Source organism: Sorex araneus, chromosome 2 (genome assembly GCF_027595985.1).
Source record: "Sorex araneus isolate mSorAra2 chromosome 2, mSorAra2.pri, whole genome shotgun sequence".
Lineage (NCBI taxonomy): Eukaryota > Metazoa > Chordata > Mammalia > Eulipotyphla > Soricidae > Sorex > Sorex araneus.
Genome location: NC_073303.1, coordinates 244,667,614 through 244,687,078, shown reverse-complemented (window position 1 = coordinate 244,687,078; position 19,465 = coordinate 244,667,614). Strand labels below are relative to the sequence as shown.

At 59.5% G+C, this 19,465-nt stretch overlaps 1 protein-coding gene across 1 annotated transcript; it reads right to left on the bottom strand.

Moving 5' to 3' along the window:
- Positions 1–1,425: 1,425 nt before the first annotated feature.
- On the bottom strand, positions 1,426–17,926 carry THOP1 (thimet oligopeptidase 1). The gene is made up of 13 exons (XM_055128565.1): positions 17,750–17,926; positions 12,687–12,887; positions 10,311–10,459; positions 9,499–9,606; positions 8,662–8,764; positions 7,584–7,744; positions 6,631–6,766; positions 6,041–6,407; positions 5,735–5,936; positions 5,007–5,193; positions 4,774–4,902; positions 4,191–4,327; positions 1,426–4,099 (listed from the first exon to the last, which is right to left on the bottom strand). The coding sequence occupies exons 1-13, from the start codon at positions 17,763–17,765 to the stop codon at positions 3,944–3,946; spliced, it is 2,052 nt and encodes a 683-aa protein (XP_054984540.1). The 5' UTR covers positions 17,766–17,926; the 3' UTR covers positions 1,426–3,943.
- Between the last annotated feature and the right edge of the window lie 1,539 nt (positions 17,927–19,465).

Sequence of the window (19,465 nt, the reverse complement as noted above, 5' to 3'; positions counted from 1 at the left end):
CTTCCAGTGATGCTCAGCCCATCTGGAAGTTTTGGTTCTCGGCTGCTCCAGCTTGTTTGCTGAGGACCACTAGGTGCTCAGGGGGCACAAGAGGCAGGGGGCTCTGGTGTGGGCAGCATAGTACAAACGGGCTGTTCTAAATCACAACTGCATGGGGCGGGGGGGCCAGGGGCACACCACACCCCACGGTGGTCAGGGCTTACTCTTGACTCTGCTCAGAGATCACTCCTGGTGGAGCACCAGGGATCCGACAGGGATAGAACCCCGGTCGGCTGTGTGCAAGGCCAGTACATTATCTCCTGAACCATCTCCAGCACCTCAGTTTACTCAAGATCACTCCTGGGAGGGCTGGGGGGCCCCTCCCGCTGTGGAATGCTGGGGATTGAACCTAGGTTGGTAGCATGCAGGCAAAGTGCCCTCCTCTGTCCTATGACTTCGACCCCAAGAAGAAAAATTCTGAAAAGCACCATCAGCAAAATCAATGAAAGGGCCACTCTTTTTTTTTTCTTTTTGGGTCACACCCAGCAATGCACAGGGGTCACTCCTGGCTCATGCACTCAGGAATCACCCCTGGCGGTGCTCAGGGGACCATATGGGATGCTGGGATTTGAACCCGGGTCGGCCGCGTGCAAGGCAAACGCCCTACCCGCTGTGCTATCACTCCAGCCCCGAAAGAGCCACTCCTTTTATTGTTGGGGTCCCTCCACCAATGCGGGGCCATGTTGACCCAGGCACTTTCCAGCCCCCTGGCATCACCCCAGGCCCCAAAGGACTATTTTTTTTCTTTTTTGGGTCACATCCGGCGATGCACATGAATTACTCCTGGTGGTGCTCAGGAGACCATATGGGATGCTGGGAATCGAACCCGGGTCGGCCTCGTGCAAGGCAAATGCCCTACCCGCTGTGCTATTGCTCCAGCCCCACCCAAAGGACTATTTTAAGATTTGCTCAGACAGTTGAAACTGGAACTCAAATTCTCGCCCACAAACGTTCACAGCAGCACAGCAGTCAAAAGTCTTAAGGCTGGACTCAAGGGGCTGAGGAACTATAAGACAGGGCGAGACTCTGGCCTTGCACATGAGTGACCCAGATTTTGGCACCCCCCGAGTCTCCTGAGCCCCACCAAGAGTGACCCCTGAGCAAAGAGCCAGGAGTCAGCCCTGAGCACCACCAAGTGTGGCCCTAAAACAAAACCAACGAAAGGATGACACAGCCCAAGTGTATCTCACAGACGAACAGACAGCGTGTCACCCCAACCTGGGACGCCCCACAGCTAACCACCATACCACCTGAGTGGATGCACCCAGGACACTCAGGTCCCCAGGTAGGGCCCCAAGGATGGAAACATCCAAAACAGGCCCCTCCAGTCGAGCGTAATAAAGACGAGACAGTTTCACACAAGTCAAGGAGTTTGGTGTCGCTGAAGCTCTGGCTTCAAAACTTTAATGCTGCTGGGGCCGAAGTGATGGTACAGGAGGGAGTGTTGGCCTTGCACACAGCCAGCCGGGGTTCAATCCCCAGCACCCCAGTGGCACCCCAAAGACCCGCCAGGAGCCCTGATCAGAGTCAAGAGTTAGCCTTGATCGCTGCTGTGTGTGGCCCCAAAACTCAATTTCAATGTGGGGCCAAGGAGACATGACCGCTTGATGGACTGTGGGCCTTAAAACCTAATTCAGGGGCTGGAGCAATAGCACAGCGGGGAGGGCGTTTGCCTTGCACACGGCCAACCTGGGTTCGATCCCCGGCATCCCATATGGTCCCCCAAGCACCGCCAGGAGTAATTCCTGAGTGCAGAGCCAGAAGTAACCCCTGAGCATCGCTGGGTGTGACCCGAAAAGGAAAAAAAAAAAAAGCCTAATTCAATCCCCAGCCTGCAGGGTGCAGGGGCCTCCAGGCTGGTGCACTGTGGAGGAGGGCTCCTGCTGGTGCACACCTGACACTCACCCCCCACCAGAGAGGAGTAGCCCCCTCCAAAAAAATAATGGGGCAGAGATAGTACAGGGGTGAGGAGCCTACCCTGCACATGGCTCCGGACACCACACAGGGTCCCCTGAGCATGACCCGGAATAACCCCTGAACAGAGTCAGGAGTCAGCCGTGTGCACCACCGGGGTGTGGCCAAGAAAAAAAAGACCTACAGGAAATCCTTTTAGTCCCCTACCTAGGGGGTGGCCCTTTCGGAGAGATGTGGCCACACCGCAGGAACATTCTGAGCAAAGTGTGGGAAAGGGCGTGAGTGATGCTCAGGGCACAGGATTCGGGGACCCAAACTGTACTCGAGACTGGAGCCCCTGGGACTGAGTCTGGGGGCTGGGCGGCTGGACAGCCACCACAGGAGCCCCCCACTGGCCAGGGTCAGCCTGGGTCAAGGCACCAGGTCCCTGAGGGAGCCACTGGGGCTGGCAGCTGCCCCTGACTAGTCAAACACCTGAACTCAGCCCAGGCTGGATCAGCACCCACTCCTCCTGCCCAGCTCGGAGCCCTCCTCCACAGGCAGCCCTGGCCTTCAGTCGGGGGTGCTGGGACCCCCAGAACTCCCCAATGGATGACAGCTGATGACCAAAACTGTCTCACACTAGCCCCATGTGCACTCGGTTGGAACTTCACCTGCTCTAAGGGTGCAGAAGGGGGCTCCTGGCCCAACCCCTGGGTACCAGAAACATCCACATTCTCAGGCTGAGAACTAATGGGGGGGGGGGGGGCGCCAGCCGCCCCATTGCACCCACCAGTGACTTCCCAGCTGTATTGATATCCATCACCCCCCAGAACCCATAACGCTGGTCTCTGGGGATAGGGAGAGTTCTCGCCCACTCCAGAGGCTGGGAGAGAACTGAGATGTGGTCTGAGTGTTCTTCTAAGTGAGCCCCAAGCCTCGAGCATCCAGGATTCCATCCCCACCCCCTCTTTCTGCAATTCTCTGACCCCACTGGACAGGAGGACACTGAGCCCTGGAGCCAGGTCTGCGCCAGGGCACCCCGCAGCCAAGATGAGCGGGTATGGGTGAGGGAGAACACGGACACGGCCAGCTGCCTAAGCCTCAGAAGCAGCGCTGGAATGTGGGGAAGCAAAGGCAAGGGGGGCTGGAGAGACAGATTTGCCCAGTTTGCCAAGCATGAGGCCAGTCCTGCTTTGATCCCTGATACCACAGAGGGTCCCCGAAGCTCGGCCAGATTTGACCCCTGAACAGAGGCAGGAATAGATCCTGAGCACAGGTGGGTGTGGCCCAATTCTCTGCCCAGACCTCCCCCCCCAAAAAAAGGGGGCAAGGAGGGCACAATGCAAGGGCAGGTCAAAGGACACAGCTCGCTGGGCTGTGCGGACCCCACAAAGGGGGGAAGAGAGATCCCCCACCCTCTCCCACCACCCAAGCATCACTGAGCACCTGGGGAGAATAAGGCCCCAGGAGGGAGCCACAGCCCCTGGGGCAAGTGTTACCCCCAACCCGACCCCCGCTAAACCAGGGTTGGGGACAGAGTAGCGGCTGATGCTGGTTGTTGGTGGTGGGGAACCCCAGGGGGAGCTGTCCAGGGGAGGGAAACATTCTAGATCCGCACAGGACTGACACTTCCATGCCTGAGGTCTGGGCCATAAGAGCCCCGGGGAGCGGCACACAGAGCAGCAGAATGTCCCAGTGCACCAAGAGCACGGGCCACGGCTGGTGCCCCCAGCCAGAAGCGACCCTGATGGAGGGCGGAAGAGCACTGAGGAGGCAGGTGCTGATCTGGGGTTTTTAATGCCACATTGCAAAGAAGGTGCCCGGTCTCTGCACCGGGACAACCTCCCGCAAGCAGCTGTTAGTGCAACAAAGACAGTGCCGGGTGGCCCAGCCCCAGCCCGGCCCTCCCTCCCCAGGAGGGCAAGACCTGTGCCCCCGCCACTCCAGCACCTCAGCGTGGTGGGGGGAGACAGGGAGCCCCTCCCAGCTGCCCCGGGCTGCGGGGGCGTCAGCAGGCTGCCGGCTGGCTGCCGTCCACCCGCAGCCCCTTACTCAGGAGAAAGGCGTCCTGCGTGGGCTCACGGCCCAAGAAGAGCTTCAGCATGGCGCTGGCGTCCTGGGAGCCGCCGGGTCGCAGGATGCAGCTGCGGTAATCCATGCCGACCTGCGGGCACGCACGAGGGTTCGGGGCTGCCAGAGGCCTGCCAGGGGGCAGCCCCCCACCCAGTTGCCTGCCTACCTGCCTGCCCACTAACCTTGCCGTTGAGCACGCCCTCAGCCTTGAAGCGCGTGTGGAACATGTCCGTGGAGAAGACCTCGCTCCACAGGTAGCCGTAGTACTGCGCGTCGTAGCCGCCCGCCAGGTGCCCAAAGGTGGCCGGCATGTTGGTCCCTGGGACAAAGACGAGGGTCAGACTCAGACTCAGCCCGGGGCTCTCAAGGGGCCTCGGAGCATCCCTGTAGGCCACCTGCACCCCACCCCCAGAGAAGGAACTGGCCTGAGGCTTCTAGAAGACAGGAGCGGGTAGGAGGAGGCAGGATGGAGCCCAGGACAGGAGAACCCACATCACCCATTGCCCACCCAGACCAGGGAAAATCAGGGCCTAGCCCTGTACCCTGGGCCTGTCCTGACCCTACGATAGGCCGACACCCCGACCCCTCCAGGGCCCCTCTCAGGTCCTTTCCTGATTTCACTGCAGGCTCCTCGCAAACCTTCTCCCCCCACACGCCCCCCGGCCCCAGCCAGGCCTGTTCTACTGGAGAAGGGTCAGTGCCTTCACCCCCTCCAACCTGCCCCTCTGCCACGCCCTGTCTGGGCTCACAGTTCCACGCAGCTACCTGGCGTGGCAGGGACCCCCAGGATGTCCTGGCAGAGGCGGGCGTACTCCTCAGCCGGGTCAGCGTCCGTCTGCGTGTGCAGGGCCTGGTCCACCTTGGCCAGCACGATCTGGCGCAGGTTGAAGAGCCCTGTGGGGCGAGGGGGAGGGGGGGGCAGTCGGTCGAGGGGAGGCTGGTGAGGGGCAGGGAGGAGGCCGGGGGCAGGGAGGGGAGGGGAGCGGAGCGGGGCGCACCAGTGTTGGCCTGCCGCGACTTGATGAGCTTGTCCAGCAGCTCCTGGGGGATGGGGCTGCCCCGCCGGTAGTGCTGGGACATGCGCAGCAGCGGCTCCGGCTCCCACACCCAGTTCTCCAGCATCTGCGACGGTGCCTCCACGAAGTCCCGCTCCACGTGCGTCCCGCTGAACATGGCGAACTCTGCCTGCGGGGGGAACAGAGGGGACCCCAGGGGCGCTCGGACCTTGGTGTACCCACCCCAGAACACCTGGGCCTGTTGGGGGGCACTGAGAACGGCGGCCTCACTCCCCTCCTCTCCCTGACTTCCATATCCTGTGAGCACCAACAGCGACAATGTGGGGACCTCGAGGTTCCTCATTCCGGGGGTCACTGAACCTTCTCAAGAGCTCTCTAGGGGGGGTCACAGGCCATGACCCGCATAAAAAAGGCATGACAGGGCAGGACAACAGCACAGCGGGGAGGGGGCTTGCCTTGTATGTGGCTGACCCAGGTTTGATCCCTGGTACCCCACAGGGTCCCCCAAACCCCATTAGAAGTGATCCCCAAGCACAGAGCCAGGAGTCAGTCCTAAGCATCACCTGGACTTAGAACTTAAAAATAAAAAAAGGCAATGACACGCACCCTAGGGAGGGCCTGGACCCAGTGTGACTGGGGGCCTACAACCTCCAAGGGGACAGGCCTGAGGGCAGGTAGGGAGTCCTGGTAGGGAGTCCTGGCCGGCCCACCTGCGAGCAGAGCTGATGCATCACGTGACCAAATTCATGGAAGTAGGTCTCCACCTCGTCGTGCTGCAGCAGTGAGGGCGCGTCGGGGGTGGGCTTGGTGAAGTTGGCGACCATGGCGGCAATGGCAATCTGGCGGCTGCCGTCAGGCCGCAGGCAGCCGGGCTGCAAGCCGAAGCAGGCGGCGTGGCCATATTTCCCCTCCCTGGTAAGTGGGGGACGAGGCAGGGAGACAGGCTCAGGGTCCCCGCTGTGCTACTTCCGGCCCTCCCACCCACACCTGCCCTACCCGGCGTGCTGGGCACGCACCGCGGGTAGAGGTCCAGGTAGAACTTGCCGATGACTGCACCCGAGGCGGCGTCCCGCACGCAGTAGAGGCGCACATCCTCGTGCCACACGGCCGCATCGGGTTCCAGGTGGAAGGTGAGGCCCAGCAGCTCCTGGTAGATGCCCAGCAGCCCACGCGTGACCACCTCCATGGGGAAATACTCCTTGAGCAGGTTCTGGTCCACGTGGTAGCGCGTCTCCTCCACACGGTTCATGTAGTAGCGCATGTCCCAGGCATTGACGCGCCCGTCGAAGGGCAGGCCCCGCTGCTCGCACTCGGCCTTCTTCAGCTCCAGGATCACCGCCCGCTCCTGCTCCCCCAGGGGCATCAGCTTCTGGGCCAGCTCATCTGGGGGGGCCGAGGAGGAGGGGGTCACGGGGCCCTGCAGGAGGCCCCCCGAGTCCCCTCGCGCACCAGGCCAGGGTCCCTCCCCTTGGACCCATCTGCAGGCTGAGTCCCCCACCAGCCTGTACCTCAGCCAGACCCTCAGGAGAGGGATCCCGGGGTGGAACTGAGTGGGACACGGGCAGAGGAGCACCCCCAGCCAAGCCTGTCCCTGAGCCTGGGTTACCGAGGAAAGTGGCCACGGCCTGGCCGTTCTGAGCCATGTTCATCTCCAGCACATAGTCGGCGTGAGTGCGGAAGCCCAGCAGGCTGCTCTTCTGTGCCCGCAGGGCCACCAGCTCCCGGAGGATGGCGCAGTTCTCCTGGCAGACACGAGAGTGGGCTTGGGTGCTGACGCCCCTTCTCCCCTTTCCTCCCCTCCCGGGGCACCCAGCCTATATCGCCCCCACCTACACCACGGAGCTCAGCAGCTCTAAGAGGGCCAGAAGACCCGGCCAGCCACGCCAGCCTTCCCTCCCAGGGGCATCAGCTTCTGGGCCAGCTCATCTGGGGGGGCCGAGGAGGAGGGGGTCACGGGGCCCTGCAGTGGGCCTGCTTCCTGCATCCACGTCCCTCCCACTTTCTCCCACCTTCAAAGGATAGAGGGGGACTGTGGGCCCCAGGGCTCCAGGCGTGCACAAAAAGCATAGGGAAGGCCCAGAAGAGGATGTACCCCCCACTAAGGAGCCAGATCGACAGGAATAGCAAGTGGGGGTGGGGGCACCTGCCTTGCACATGGCTAACCTGAGTTCAAGCCCCACCAACCCATAGGGTCCCCGGAACCCACGAGTACTGATCCCTGAGCACCGCATGTGGACTATTCCCCACCCCCCCCCAAAAAAAAAAAGCAGGTTTATCTGAGCCAGAGCAATAGTACAGCGGGTAGGGCGTTTGTCGTGCATGACAGACTTGGACGGGACTGCCAGCAACCCAAAGGGTCCCTGCCAGGAGTTAAGTCCTGAGCATCTTCAGGTGTGGTCCAGAACAACAAAAAGAAAAAACCCAGGCGGCGCACCCATAGGGCAGGGCCTGGCACACCAGCCCCCAGACGCTGCCAGCGCTCGGCCCACGTCTCAGGCAGCTGGAGCATGGCCCAGTGCTCGCACTGCCTGCTGGGAAGGCGCCCCCCGCCCCACGCACCTCCTTGCACCGGCAGTTGAAAGCCGCCTCCACCTTTCTACGGGTCTCAGGCACGTGGCACTTCTTCAGAAGGGGAAAGTAATGCGGGTATTTGAGCGTGACCTTCAGCTTTTCGTCTTCCGTCTTCTCCAGTGAGTTCAGAAAGTCATCGGGGAGACCCCCTAGAGGAACAAAATGGGGGGGCTTCTAAGGGACCGCCCAGCTGCCAGGCCCGAGCCCAAGCAGAGCGGAAGGGTCGGTGGCTGCCCCTGGCTGAGAGCACAAGCACTTGCTCCAACTACATGGGGAGGCCCAGAGATACCCCCTGTGGTGATGGGGGGCTCCTCCCCAGCACAGTAGGCAGGGAGCCACCAACAGGGGCAACTCCACCATCCTGGGCTACACTCACAGGGGGTGGGCATGCACATAGGGGCCTTGCACCCACACGCCTGGCAGGAAGACCCCCTAGATTTTGTCTGCATGGGGAGGGCGGCTGGCTGAGGCAGTGCTTAGGGGACTGCATGCAATGCTGGGCAAGGCCTTACCCCTGTCTCTGTCGTGACTTTTGAAGGTTCATACATTGGAAGCCCCAACAGGCTTCCCACCAGGTCATAAGCCCCCACCCGGCATGCGTGCACCCGGGAACAGGGGCCTGGGGGGCATCGAGCAATGTCCGGGACTGGGCGGTGCTGGGGATCAATCCCTCTGCACCATCTGAGGAAGAGGATGAATGCCTTGCTGTCCCCGAGGAAAATCCAACTCCTTCCTTGAGGGGGACACTGTGATTGCATGAAAGGTGCCCCGGCCGGAAAGGGGCCCTCACTGTCTCAGAGCCGGGGTGCAGGCCATCGACCCAGACACCTACATGTCCCTCTCACAGCCCTGCCCAGATGTCAGGACCCAGCTTCCCACGCCCAAGGCCGGGCTGAGGCGTGCAGCCCCTCGGGCCCTTCCACAGCCACAGGGTGGGAGGGGGGAGGGGGAGGGGATGCTCCTGGAACCTGAAGCCCCAAACACCTGCCAAGCTCCTCTGCACCCCCACCCCCAACTCCTGGGGACCCCAGGGGACCCCCGGCCCACCCTACACCCAGCCCCGCACCCAGCTCCTCGCGGGTGAAGGGCAGGAACGTAGTGTCCTCATTCAGGTTCTTGTTGAAGTCGATGCAGAGGAGACTCAGCTTCTTCTTGATGCTCTTGATTTTCTGCAGGAGAAACGGGCTGTGTGAGGGGCGTGCCAGGGATGTCCACAGGGCTGGGCGCTGCTTCTAGAGCAAGGGAGGCTGGAGCTGGCAGAGGGAAGGGAGCGGAGCCCAGCCTGTACCATGTCCGCACCGCAGGGACGCCCGGTACCGTCTGCCCAGTTTCCCAGACCCTCCAACTCGCGACCCGCACCCCACCCGCAGCTCCGGCTCCTGGGCCGAGCCACCTCCCTCCTTCCAGACAGCTAGGGCTAGAGAGCGCTCAGTAGTCAGAAGCCCATGCCGGGCCCTGGGTTTGAAGCCCAGCTCCGTGTTGGTGCCCTGAGCACCTTGGGGTGAGGTCTGGAGATCAGAGCAAGCAACCACATGGGCTGTCCAACAAGCACTGTCAGGCGTGTTGCCCAGGAAAATCTCAGCCCTGCTAGTGGGGTGGTGGGGAGCCAAAAACAGACCCATGTCGGGGTACAGGAGTGACATGAAGGGACAGCTCTGTGACCCCTGGGTATCTACAGCAGCTGCTCCTGCACAGAACCTTCTGATAAGGCAGCAAGATAGCAGGGCCGGGAGGAGAGGGGGGCTCACCCTCACACTGAGACGCCATCTCCCGGAGGCCCCTATGTCCCTATACCCCAAAACCAAGTAGCAGACGTATGAGAAATAGGTGGACAAAATGCTCAGATGAGGTGCAGGTCCTCTGGGGACTCCGTGTCCGTCCATCTTCCCCCTCCCCCACGCACCTCCTGGGTCTCCTCAGGCAGGTGAAGCCCATTCCGCCGGCCCAGCTTGATCAGCCGCTCCAAGTACCGTGTGGCCTCGGGTCTCAGGGAGTCCTTGGGGGTCTTCTCCTAGATGTTCCATCCACACAGACCAAAGGTCGCAGAGGGCAGCGGGAGACAGGCCCCGGGGCACTCTGCAGGGAGGGGAGCTGGGTTTCCTGCCCGCCGCCCACTGCCCACCCTCCAGATCCTGCCTATGTGGACAAGAGGTGCGAACACCACTGAGCTACCCTACCCCAGAGCTGGACCCGAACCAACACATGGGCTAAGGAGCAGCCCCAACGCAACGCACCCAGCAGGCCCCCAGGGAGATGTGACCCGCATAGAGAACAACCCCTGTTCTGGGGGCACCACCGAGAACTAGGCAGAGAAGCACCCCCGATACATACAAAGACCAGCCCCTCAGGCCCCCATGCACCTGCAGACACCCCAACAGGAGCAGCCAGGAGAGGCCTCACCTGCCTCAGAAACATGAGCCCGTGGTTCTACGCCAGCTGACAATAACCCACTCCCTGGGGGAGGGGGGGTGGGGAGAGGGGCCTTCTCTCTTGGGGGCCCTGGCACTGGCTGCATGGGGTTCCTGTGTCCAGGGCAGTAAGACAGTCATGCCCGCCCATCTGTCAGCTGCCCCAACTCTAAGCACACAACCCAGGGGTGTCAGTCCACGGGACTCCACCCACAAATGCCCCCTCCTTTCCACTCGTTGGCTCTGAGAAGGGCTTGCACAGGAGTCCTGGGGGCCCCCTCACCCCCAGGCTGCCTGAGCCCCTCACCTGCAGCCAGACGATCCTCTGGTATACATCCTGCCGCATGCTCATCTCCACATCAAACTCTGACAGCTTCTTGTCGGCCTCGGTGCTGGCCGTCCGGATGTCCTTGGACGGAGACACATGCTGGGGGAAGTCCAGAATGTTCCTCTGGACTGGAGCAGGGAGATAAGGGCACAGTGAGGCCATGGGGCCCAGGCATGCCAGAGCTGTGCTGAGGTACTCATCCAGTGACCACTGTCCCCCCAGGACGTTGAGACAGAAGGGAGCGCTGCCCACCAGCCGACCCGACTCACTCCTCCAGCCTAAGCCGGGCTGTGGGTCAGGAAGCATGACACAACTCAGAGGGACAAAAGGGACATAGTGCCCAAAAGAGCACCTGGGCCACAGCAGCTCCAGGGGCCACACCCAGCAGTGCTCAGGGCTCACTCCTGGCTCTGCGCTCAGGGGTCACTCCGGGCAGGCTCAGGAGGCGTGAGGTGAGGGAACCTATGGGATGCAGGGGTCAAACCTGGGTCAACTGTGTGCAAACGCCCTTCCCAAACAGTCTTATCCCTCAGCCCCACGGGAGTGGAAGCTTTAACCTGAGTCACCCACTTCCTGGCATGGCCCCTCAGAAGCCTGCGTGCATGGGGACCAGAGCCCCACTGACACAGACACATGCGTCCTCCCATGAGACACCCTGAAGGGCAGGAGGCTCCGACACATGTACCACGTGGGCACCCCTGAGCACAGGATGACCCAAGAACCAGACCTCCCCCACCCCACTTTGCACTGGCCCCCTCGTTGGAGAGATCCCAGGAATGAGAAAGCCTTGAACAAACAGGCCCATCCACAGGCAAGAAGCAAGTGCATGGGGGCAGGGCTTGTGTTTGAGATGATGGAATGTTCTGAAATCAGATTGTGGCAATGGGTGTGGAGCACAGTGGAGGTACCAACAACTGATCTCAAGGGCCTGATTTCTGGGTGGGTCAGATGCCTCGGGTCACGCATGCCACAGCAGCTCAATGCTCAGGCGCAGGCTTTGCACCCAGGAGGCCAGAGTTCAAATGGCAGAGCTCGCGGTCCCTGGCTGGGTGACTGAAGTGTCCCTGTGCCAGGGACCAGCCACCCCTGCTGACCTCTGCAGGGCGCTGACCGGAAGTCACACAGCCCTCTGAGTCAGCACATGCCAGCTGCCCACAGGGGAAGACGGAGGCAATGCTGCCCGTTAGGACTAACTAATGGGCAGTATCAGGGCAGTGATCTGCGGTCAGAGGGAGCTACAGAACACTGAGGCTACAGAGAGGAGGGGCTGGGAGAGGGACAGAGAAGGGCTTCAGACCTCAGCCGCTCGGGCAGGAGGCTGGTCAGGCTTCCTGTACTCCTCGTTCTTGAGAACTGAGGAAAGGCAAGGCTGTGGGGGCAAGGGGCAGGCTGTGGTGGTGGCGAGGGGAACCCTCAGCCTTCCAAGCCAGGGAGCAAAGTGCCTCCCTGCCCCCACTTCTGCAGTTTCCTGTGTGGGAGGAAGTGAGGGAGGGAAGATAGGGTCCCCAACCCACCCCGGAAGCCTCAGGGGCACAGGAGACCCCACAATCGGAATTCAGGACTTCTGCAAAATCACTTTTCTGGAGCTGAAACGATACCACAGCAGCTAGGGCATTTGCTTTGCACAGAGCCAACCGGGTTTGATCCCTAGCATCCCACAGGATCTCCCAAAATACCGCCAGAGCACAGAGCCAGTAGTAACCCCTTTTTTCTTAGCATCATCAGTTGTGACCCAAAAAGCCAAAAAAATCTCTTTCTGTATGGGGCCAGCTGGAGAGATAGTACAGAAGGGATGGTATTTGCCTTGGTGTGTGTGTTGGAGAGATAGTACAGCAGGGAGGGTATTTGCTTTGAACACAGCTGACCCGGATTCAGTTCCCAGCATCCAAAGCTGGGAGTGATCCCTGAGCATAGAGCCAGGAGTAGTATAGCTAGTAAGAGCGTATACTACGCTGGAAGTGATCCCTGAGCACAGAGCCAGAAGTACAACTAGTAAAAGCTGCTGTGTGTGTATGTGTGTGGCCTGGGAGGTTATTCCTCCCAGGGGCATGTCTGTGGTCTGCGCCCAGTCAAGCACACAGGAAGATCCAGGAAGCAGAGTTCAGCTCGGGGCTCAGAGAAAAATAAACATAAATCAATCACTGGGAGTTGCTCCCCTGCCATCAAACACAGGCCCAGCTAGGGCTCAGCCCACTGAGGCCCAAGGGCTGACCCTGGCAGAAACCAAGGGGAAGAGGGGACACAGGCATCTGCCAGACGCTCCTGCTCCGTCAAGGCCTCTGGGACAGACGGTCACACACACTCGTGCACGCACGCGCACACACACATATACATAGACACAGGGCCTGGCGTTACCTGTGTAGGCCACCTCCACATCGGCCAGCGCCTTCAACGTGCTCTCGTAGGACACATCCTCCCTGTGTTGGGCGCCCACCTGGTCGTATACACGCTTGGTCTGCTCGATGAGCTGCTCTGTGAGCTCCCCAATCTGTTTCGCGTTCAGATCCCAACGCAGGAAGTTGACAGCATCGGAATCTGGGGCATCTCCGGTGCATGCTGCAGACAGACCCGCACAACTGTCAGGTGGAACCAGGGTGAGGGTCGGGGGGAGATGATGAGGACTGCAAGTCTCTCACATCTGGTTTAAGACCAAGGATTGCTCTTATTTTGGGCCACACCGGTGGTGCTCATGGCTGACTCCTGGCTCGGTGCTTAGGAACCACTCCTGGCAGGGCCCTAGGGGATGCCAGGGATCAAACCCTGGTCAGCATCATGCAAAGCAATTGCTCAGCCCAAGATCATAGCTTCTTAAACCTGTCTCACTCACACAATCTTTTGCAAAATCTTTATGGGCCCCAGGAAGCAGGCACAAAGAACAAAAATTTACAACATGATAATAAATCTTTTTTTTTTTTTTTTTTTTTTGGTTTTTGGGTCACACCCGGCGATGCACAGGGGTCACTCCTGGCTCTTCACTCAGGAATCATCCCTGGCGGTGCTCAGGGGACCATATGGGATGCTGGGATTCGAACCCGGGTCGGCCGCGTGCAAAGCAAACGCCCTACCCACTGTGCTATCGCTCCAGCCCCATGATAATAAATCTTAAACAAACTTGAAACAAAGGCAGGGAGAGAGGTTGAGCCACACCTGGTGGTTCTCAGGAATCACTCCTGGTAGTGCTGATTCATTCCTGGGGTCATATTGGGTGCCTGGGATCAAAGCTGGGCCAGGTGGGACCGGAGCCATAGTACAGCAGGTAGGGCGTTTGCCTTGCATGCGGCCAACCTGGGTTCAATCTCCAGCATCCCATATGGTCCCCCGAGCCCCGCCAGGAGTAATTCCTGAGTGCATGAGCCAGGAGTAACCCCTGTGCATTGCCAGGTGTGACCCCCCCAAAAAAAAAAAAAACTGGGTCAGCTGTGAGCAAGGCAAGTACCCTAACCACTGTACTCCAGCCCAAGACAGTAACAGGGAGCAGAGGGTTGACAAGAGGGGTCTGGAACAAAAGCACAGTGGGTAGAGCACTTGCCTGGGACATGACTGACCCAACTTGGATCCCCAAGAACTCATCTGGTCCCCCCTAAGCACCACCAGGAATGATCCCTGAGCACAGCCAGGTGTAGCCCCCAAATCAAAAATACAGGGTTGGAGCAATATTCCAGTTGCACCCATATGAACCAAGTTCTATCCCCTGAGCCCTTCCAGGAGTGATCCCTAAGTACAGTCAGGAGTAAGGCCCGAGCACACACTGCTAGGTATGGCCCCAAAACCAAAAAAAAAAAAAAGAGAGACTAGAGGACATCAGGGAAGCCCCATGGTTGTCACACTGGGAGGGATGACCCTGGCATAAAGTGGGTGGGCACAGAGATGCGCCTCAGCCTCCCCAGTGACAGACCAGTCTCCTCCAAGCTGCTCAAGGTGGCTCTCAAGGCACTTAACACAGGAAGCAGCAAAGCCCCAGGGGTCACCAAGATCCAGGACCACAGCCCCACTAACTCGGCCCAGGCCAGCGGCACAGCTGCATCTATTTCCTGGAGCACCTGCCACTTCTACTAGATTCCTCCACATCCCTGCCACCTCTGGGAACACACACACTGAAGTTGGGGAGTCAAAGCCATTCAAGACTCAGCGGCAGGGATGTGGGCTGGAGGGAGAGCATTTACCTTGCATGCTATTCCTAGCACAAGGAACCCCAAGGAAGGCCTGGGAGCAGCCCCAGGACACAGTTAGGGATGAACCAAAACCAAAATAATTGTTTTGGAGCCACACCTAGCAATGCTCAGGGGTCACTCCTGGCTCCCAGTGGGACTCAGGGAACCCTATGGGATGCCAGGGCTCGAACTTAGGTCGGCCAGGCAAGCACCCTCCTGGCTGTTCTATTACTCAGACCCATCAACAAATAACTGTAGGGGTAAATGGAATGCCACTGGGGTCCCAGCACCCCATCCAGGGCTACTCTGAGGAAGAGGCGTGTAAAGAAGGGAGGACCCTCAGCAGAGAGGATCACAGCAGTCTTGTAAGGGGGAGTTCGAAGAAAACCAGGAAGGTGGGGGCCAAGAAGTTGGCAAACACCAGCAGCCAAACTTGCCGGGCAGGCTCCAAGAGAGCCTCCACCAGGTGTTCTTCAGCCTCCAGACGCCTGCCCTGCACGCTAGGCCCCGGGGTAGTGGACGGCAGAGGCGTGTCTCCCAATCACAGATCCGGGGGCCAGAGGAGTCATCGGACAGTGGGGAGGGCATTTGCCCCACATGCCGCTGACATGGGTTCAGACCCTGCCACCCCACCGGGTCCCCTAAGCCCCGTCAGGAGCACAATCAGGGGTCAGCCCTGAGCACCAGCAAGTGTGGCCCCAAAGCCCAAATATAAATCAATAAATCAGACACTGATCCTGATTTGCTGGCCTCACAGGCCAGCAAGTTAGTATGGAAAAGGCCACACCACCTGGGCGGGTGGCGCTGGGCTGGGCCTGGCTTGACCTGACAGGCCGGAGGAGCTGGCCATGCAGGGTGCGGGGGCCGCAGGCTCCAGAGTGAGGGAGGAGCCCCGGAATGGACACTGGCAGATCTACCAGCCCAATGGGCCACCAAGAAAGTTTCAGGGGCACGGGTCTGAATCCCACCTCTGCCCAGGGCCAGCAGCCCCGGCAACCCAGGGTGAGCAGGAGTGACAGTGAGCCACTGTACAGTCCTGGGACACAAGCTTGTGTGCGGCAAACACCCTCAGACTCCGTGGGGTACCCCCAATGTGGACTCAGGCCCACCTGAAGATGGTAACAGGGGCCAGACACCACAGGTTATGCCACAGCAGGAGTGGACATGTGGCCAGGCCACCAGCCCGCAATACCAATTCACCAAGCATCAGTACAGGACCTAGAGATGGGGCGGATCGTTCTCAGTAGGGTCGAGTTGGGGGGACCCCCGGGCATCACTGAACCCCAACAACCAGAAGCACCTCAATTCCAGTTATCTCCCTGGTAGAAAGGAGGAGGACAAGAAGTGAGCTGGGGTGAGAGGGCAGTGGGTCGGGCACTTGCCTTGTAGACAGCCAGCCAGCCTAGGACCAGCCGACCACAGGGTGCCCTGAGCCCAGCCAGGAGTGATCCCTGAGAATCACTGGGTGTGCCTGCCTCCTCTCAACTCCCGCAAAAAAAAGAAAAAAAAAGCGAAAGATCAAGAAATTTCATGTCTGGGGCTAGAGCGATAGCATAGCAGGTAGGACGCTTGCCTTGCACGTGGCCAACCCGGGTTCAAATCCCAGCATCCCATATGGTCCCCTGAGCACCGCCAGGAGTGGTTCCGGAGTGCAGAGCCAGGAGTGGCCCCTGTGCATTGCCGGGTGTGACCCAAAAAGCAAAAAAAAAAAAAAAAATTCATGTCTGTTAGAGTCACTTTCACTGTGAAAGTCCAGGAACTAGATCTGTTTGCAGAGTTGGGGACTTCAGGCCTGTGGGGAAGGCACGGGGCTCCAAGTGGATGGGGCTGAGGGAACGGAGCTGGGGTTGGGGTGAAAATCGAGTCAAGGGCTGGAGCGGAAGCACAGTGGGGAGGGGGTTTGCGTTGCAAGCAGTCAACCAGGGTTTCATCCTCGGCATCCCATAGGGCTGAGCACCGCCAGGAGTCATCCCTGAACAGAGCCAGAAGTAAGCCCTGAGCATCACTGGGTGTGACCCAAAAAAAAAAAATGGTGAAAAGAAAATCGGGGTCAGTAGCAGCAGGGATGAACTGCCCCGGGCTGCCAGCTGGAGGTCCCCTGGCAAACCAATCCTTAGGTCAATGAAGCAGAGGACCAAGGACATGCCGGTGGGCGACCCTCCTTCTGGTGCACATGGATAATGCAACAGTCACTGTAACCCAAATAGCAGGTGGCCGGTCACAGGACCAGGATGTGGGCGGGTGGGGTATGAGAAAGGCCTTGGGAAGGGCACCCCAACCAGAGGGGTGGAGGACCTGAAATACAGGACATAGGTCACAGAGCTCCCCTAAAGGGGAACAAGAAAAAAAAAAATCCCGGATCTGGTAAGGGGTGTGTGTGGGGGGGGAATACAAAACTGGGGGCCAGAAAGCACAGCCCGTAGGGGGTTTGCCTTGCACACGGGTTCCACCGCCAGGAGTCAGCCCTGAGCACTGAGCCAAGAGTCCACCCTGAGCATCGCAGGGTGTGGCCCCAAAAACAAGCAAAATAGGGGGAAAAAAAAAAAGCCGGGAGCCAGAAAGATGATTACAGGGATGCAGGGATGATGAATCTAATTCGGGTCTCAGGCACCATCGCTGGCACCGGCTCCACCAGGAATCAGCCCTGGGTACCGCCGCGTGTGCTCCAGAGGCTCCTCCACACCCCGCGCGCGCGCGCGCACGCACACACACACACAAAAACACACAAGCCACAAGGGAAAACAAATCCCTCAGGGGCCCGGCTGTGCCGTGGCCACATCGACTGGCTCCGCAAACCGGTCGCGCGAGTGGCGGCAAGAGGCCGCTCCACCGCCGGGTCTCAGCACCCAACTCGGACCACCACCCCGGGTCTCTCGTCAGCTGGTCCGCTGCTCCCGGACCCTCGAAGTCCGCCGGGGGTTTCATCCCAAACGCCCCGCCCCCGCGCGCGCACACACACACACAGACACACACACACACACACACACACACACACACACACAGAAAAAGTCCATCCCGCGGGCCCCACGCCCGCTATTTGCGGCTGAAGGGATGTGGCAGCCGGCGCGAGGGAAGCGCTGCTTGCGGAAAAAGTGCTTCATTCGTTCGTTCATTCATTCATTCATTCGGCCGCCAGCCCCGCATCCCCCTCCGGGGGCCCCCAAGTCCCTCGACGGACGTCTCTCGTGAGGCCCAAAGTCGCGACCCCCGTGACGAGGGGGCGCCTGAAGGCGGCTAGCCGAGCCCTCGCTGAAGGGCAGCCGGTACCTGCGGGGGGCTTCATGGCAGGTACGGGGGCGCTCGGCCAGTCCGTCCCTCCCGCCACCGAGTCCGCGTCGCTCCGACTCCGCCGCCTCACTCAGCCCGTCAGCCCAGACAAGCCCAGCAGCTCCGTCCGCTCCGTGGCCCGCGGCCGCCGCGACTGAGGTGCCCGCCGCGCGCGGGCCCAAGGCATGCTGGGAGGGCACGTGTGCCGGGCGCCAGGGCGCATGCGCGCCGGGGCTGCACCGCCTCCTTTAGCTATCATTGGCTACCGGCGGCGAGGGGGTGGAGCCTCCTAGGCTGTTTCCATGGAAACGCACACGGATGCCGGCTGAGGCGCGAGTGTACACTGATATATACACACACTGGGCTTTTCGGTGTCCAGTTACCCTGTTTGATACCTGCATGTGGCCGTGTGTAGCTTTCCTCCTCCGACTCAGGCTTTGCTGCCGTTTAGGTGTGTTTTTCCTTACTAGCATATCCCAGCATCCTGCTTCCATTCTAACAGCTAATGAGGAGAGGAGGTTTTCCACTTAAGTTCAGTCGACACACGCACTAGCTATCAAGGATAACCCGGAAAGCTTTAGCATATGGATTCGGGACTTCAAACCACAGGTGTTTGGGAACAGTGCAGCCACCTGAGCTACATCAGGTGGTGTAGATAAAGAAAAATAGTAATAATGATATGTATGTGCTTTTTTGGGGGGATGGTTGTCTTGGTGATACACTTGGTGGTGCTTAAAGCTGACTTTTTTGGGGGCTGGAGCAATAGCACAGCGGGTAGGGCTTGAATGCCTTGCATGCGGCCGACCCGGGTTCGATTCCCAGCATCCCATATGGTCCCCCGAGCACCGCCAGGAGTAATTCCTGAGTGCATGAGCCAGGAATAACCCCTGTGCATCGCCAGGTGTGACCCAAAAAGAAAAAAAAAAAAGCTGACTTTTTTTCTGCGTTTAGGGATAACTCCTGCCAAGGTTTAGGGAAGTCTATGAGGTGCCGGGGACAAACCCAGGTGGACTGCGTGCAAGGCAAACACTCTCTGGCCTCCCACCCCAACAACTGGATCTAAAGCACCCAGGAAGTGAAAGATGAGTGCGGCCAAATAGTCCGCACCTTGGACCAGAGTGATAATATAATAGGTAGAGCCCTTGACTGCTATGCGACAACACCTGAATTCAACCAATGGCACCAAGTATGTTTCCCCAAGTCCCACCAGGAGTGATCCCTAAGCATAGAGCCAGGAGTAAGCCCTAAGCACCTCCATCCCCCTTCCCTATCACCTGGCCAAAAATATCCATGCCTTTTATTTCAGGAAAAGTCTTGAAAAGGACAAATGACTAAATGTGCATGTGATTTAAGTAAGATAAACGTGTGTTGGGAGCACAGTGCTAGGGCCCTGTGTAAGACAGGGCTATCCAGGTTCGATTCCTGGCATCCCTTCAGGTCCCCGGAGCACAATTAGGAATAATTCCTGAGCATCACCAGGTGTGGTCCCAAAACCAAAAAGTGTTGGGAGATTACTGGTGGCAATTTCTAGGAGGTGGGGACCACACCCAGCAATGCTCATTATTCCTGACTCTGCACTCAGAAATTTATCCCTAGCAGTGCTCAGGGGACCATTTGGGACACGAGGGATCGAACCCAGGTCAGCCTCAGACAAGGCAAGTGTCCCATCCACTGTATTATCTCTCCGGCCACGTCCACAAGGGTTGCAATTTTTTG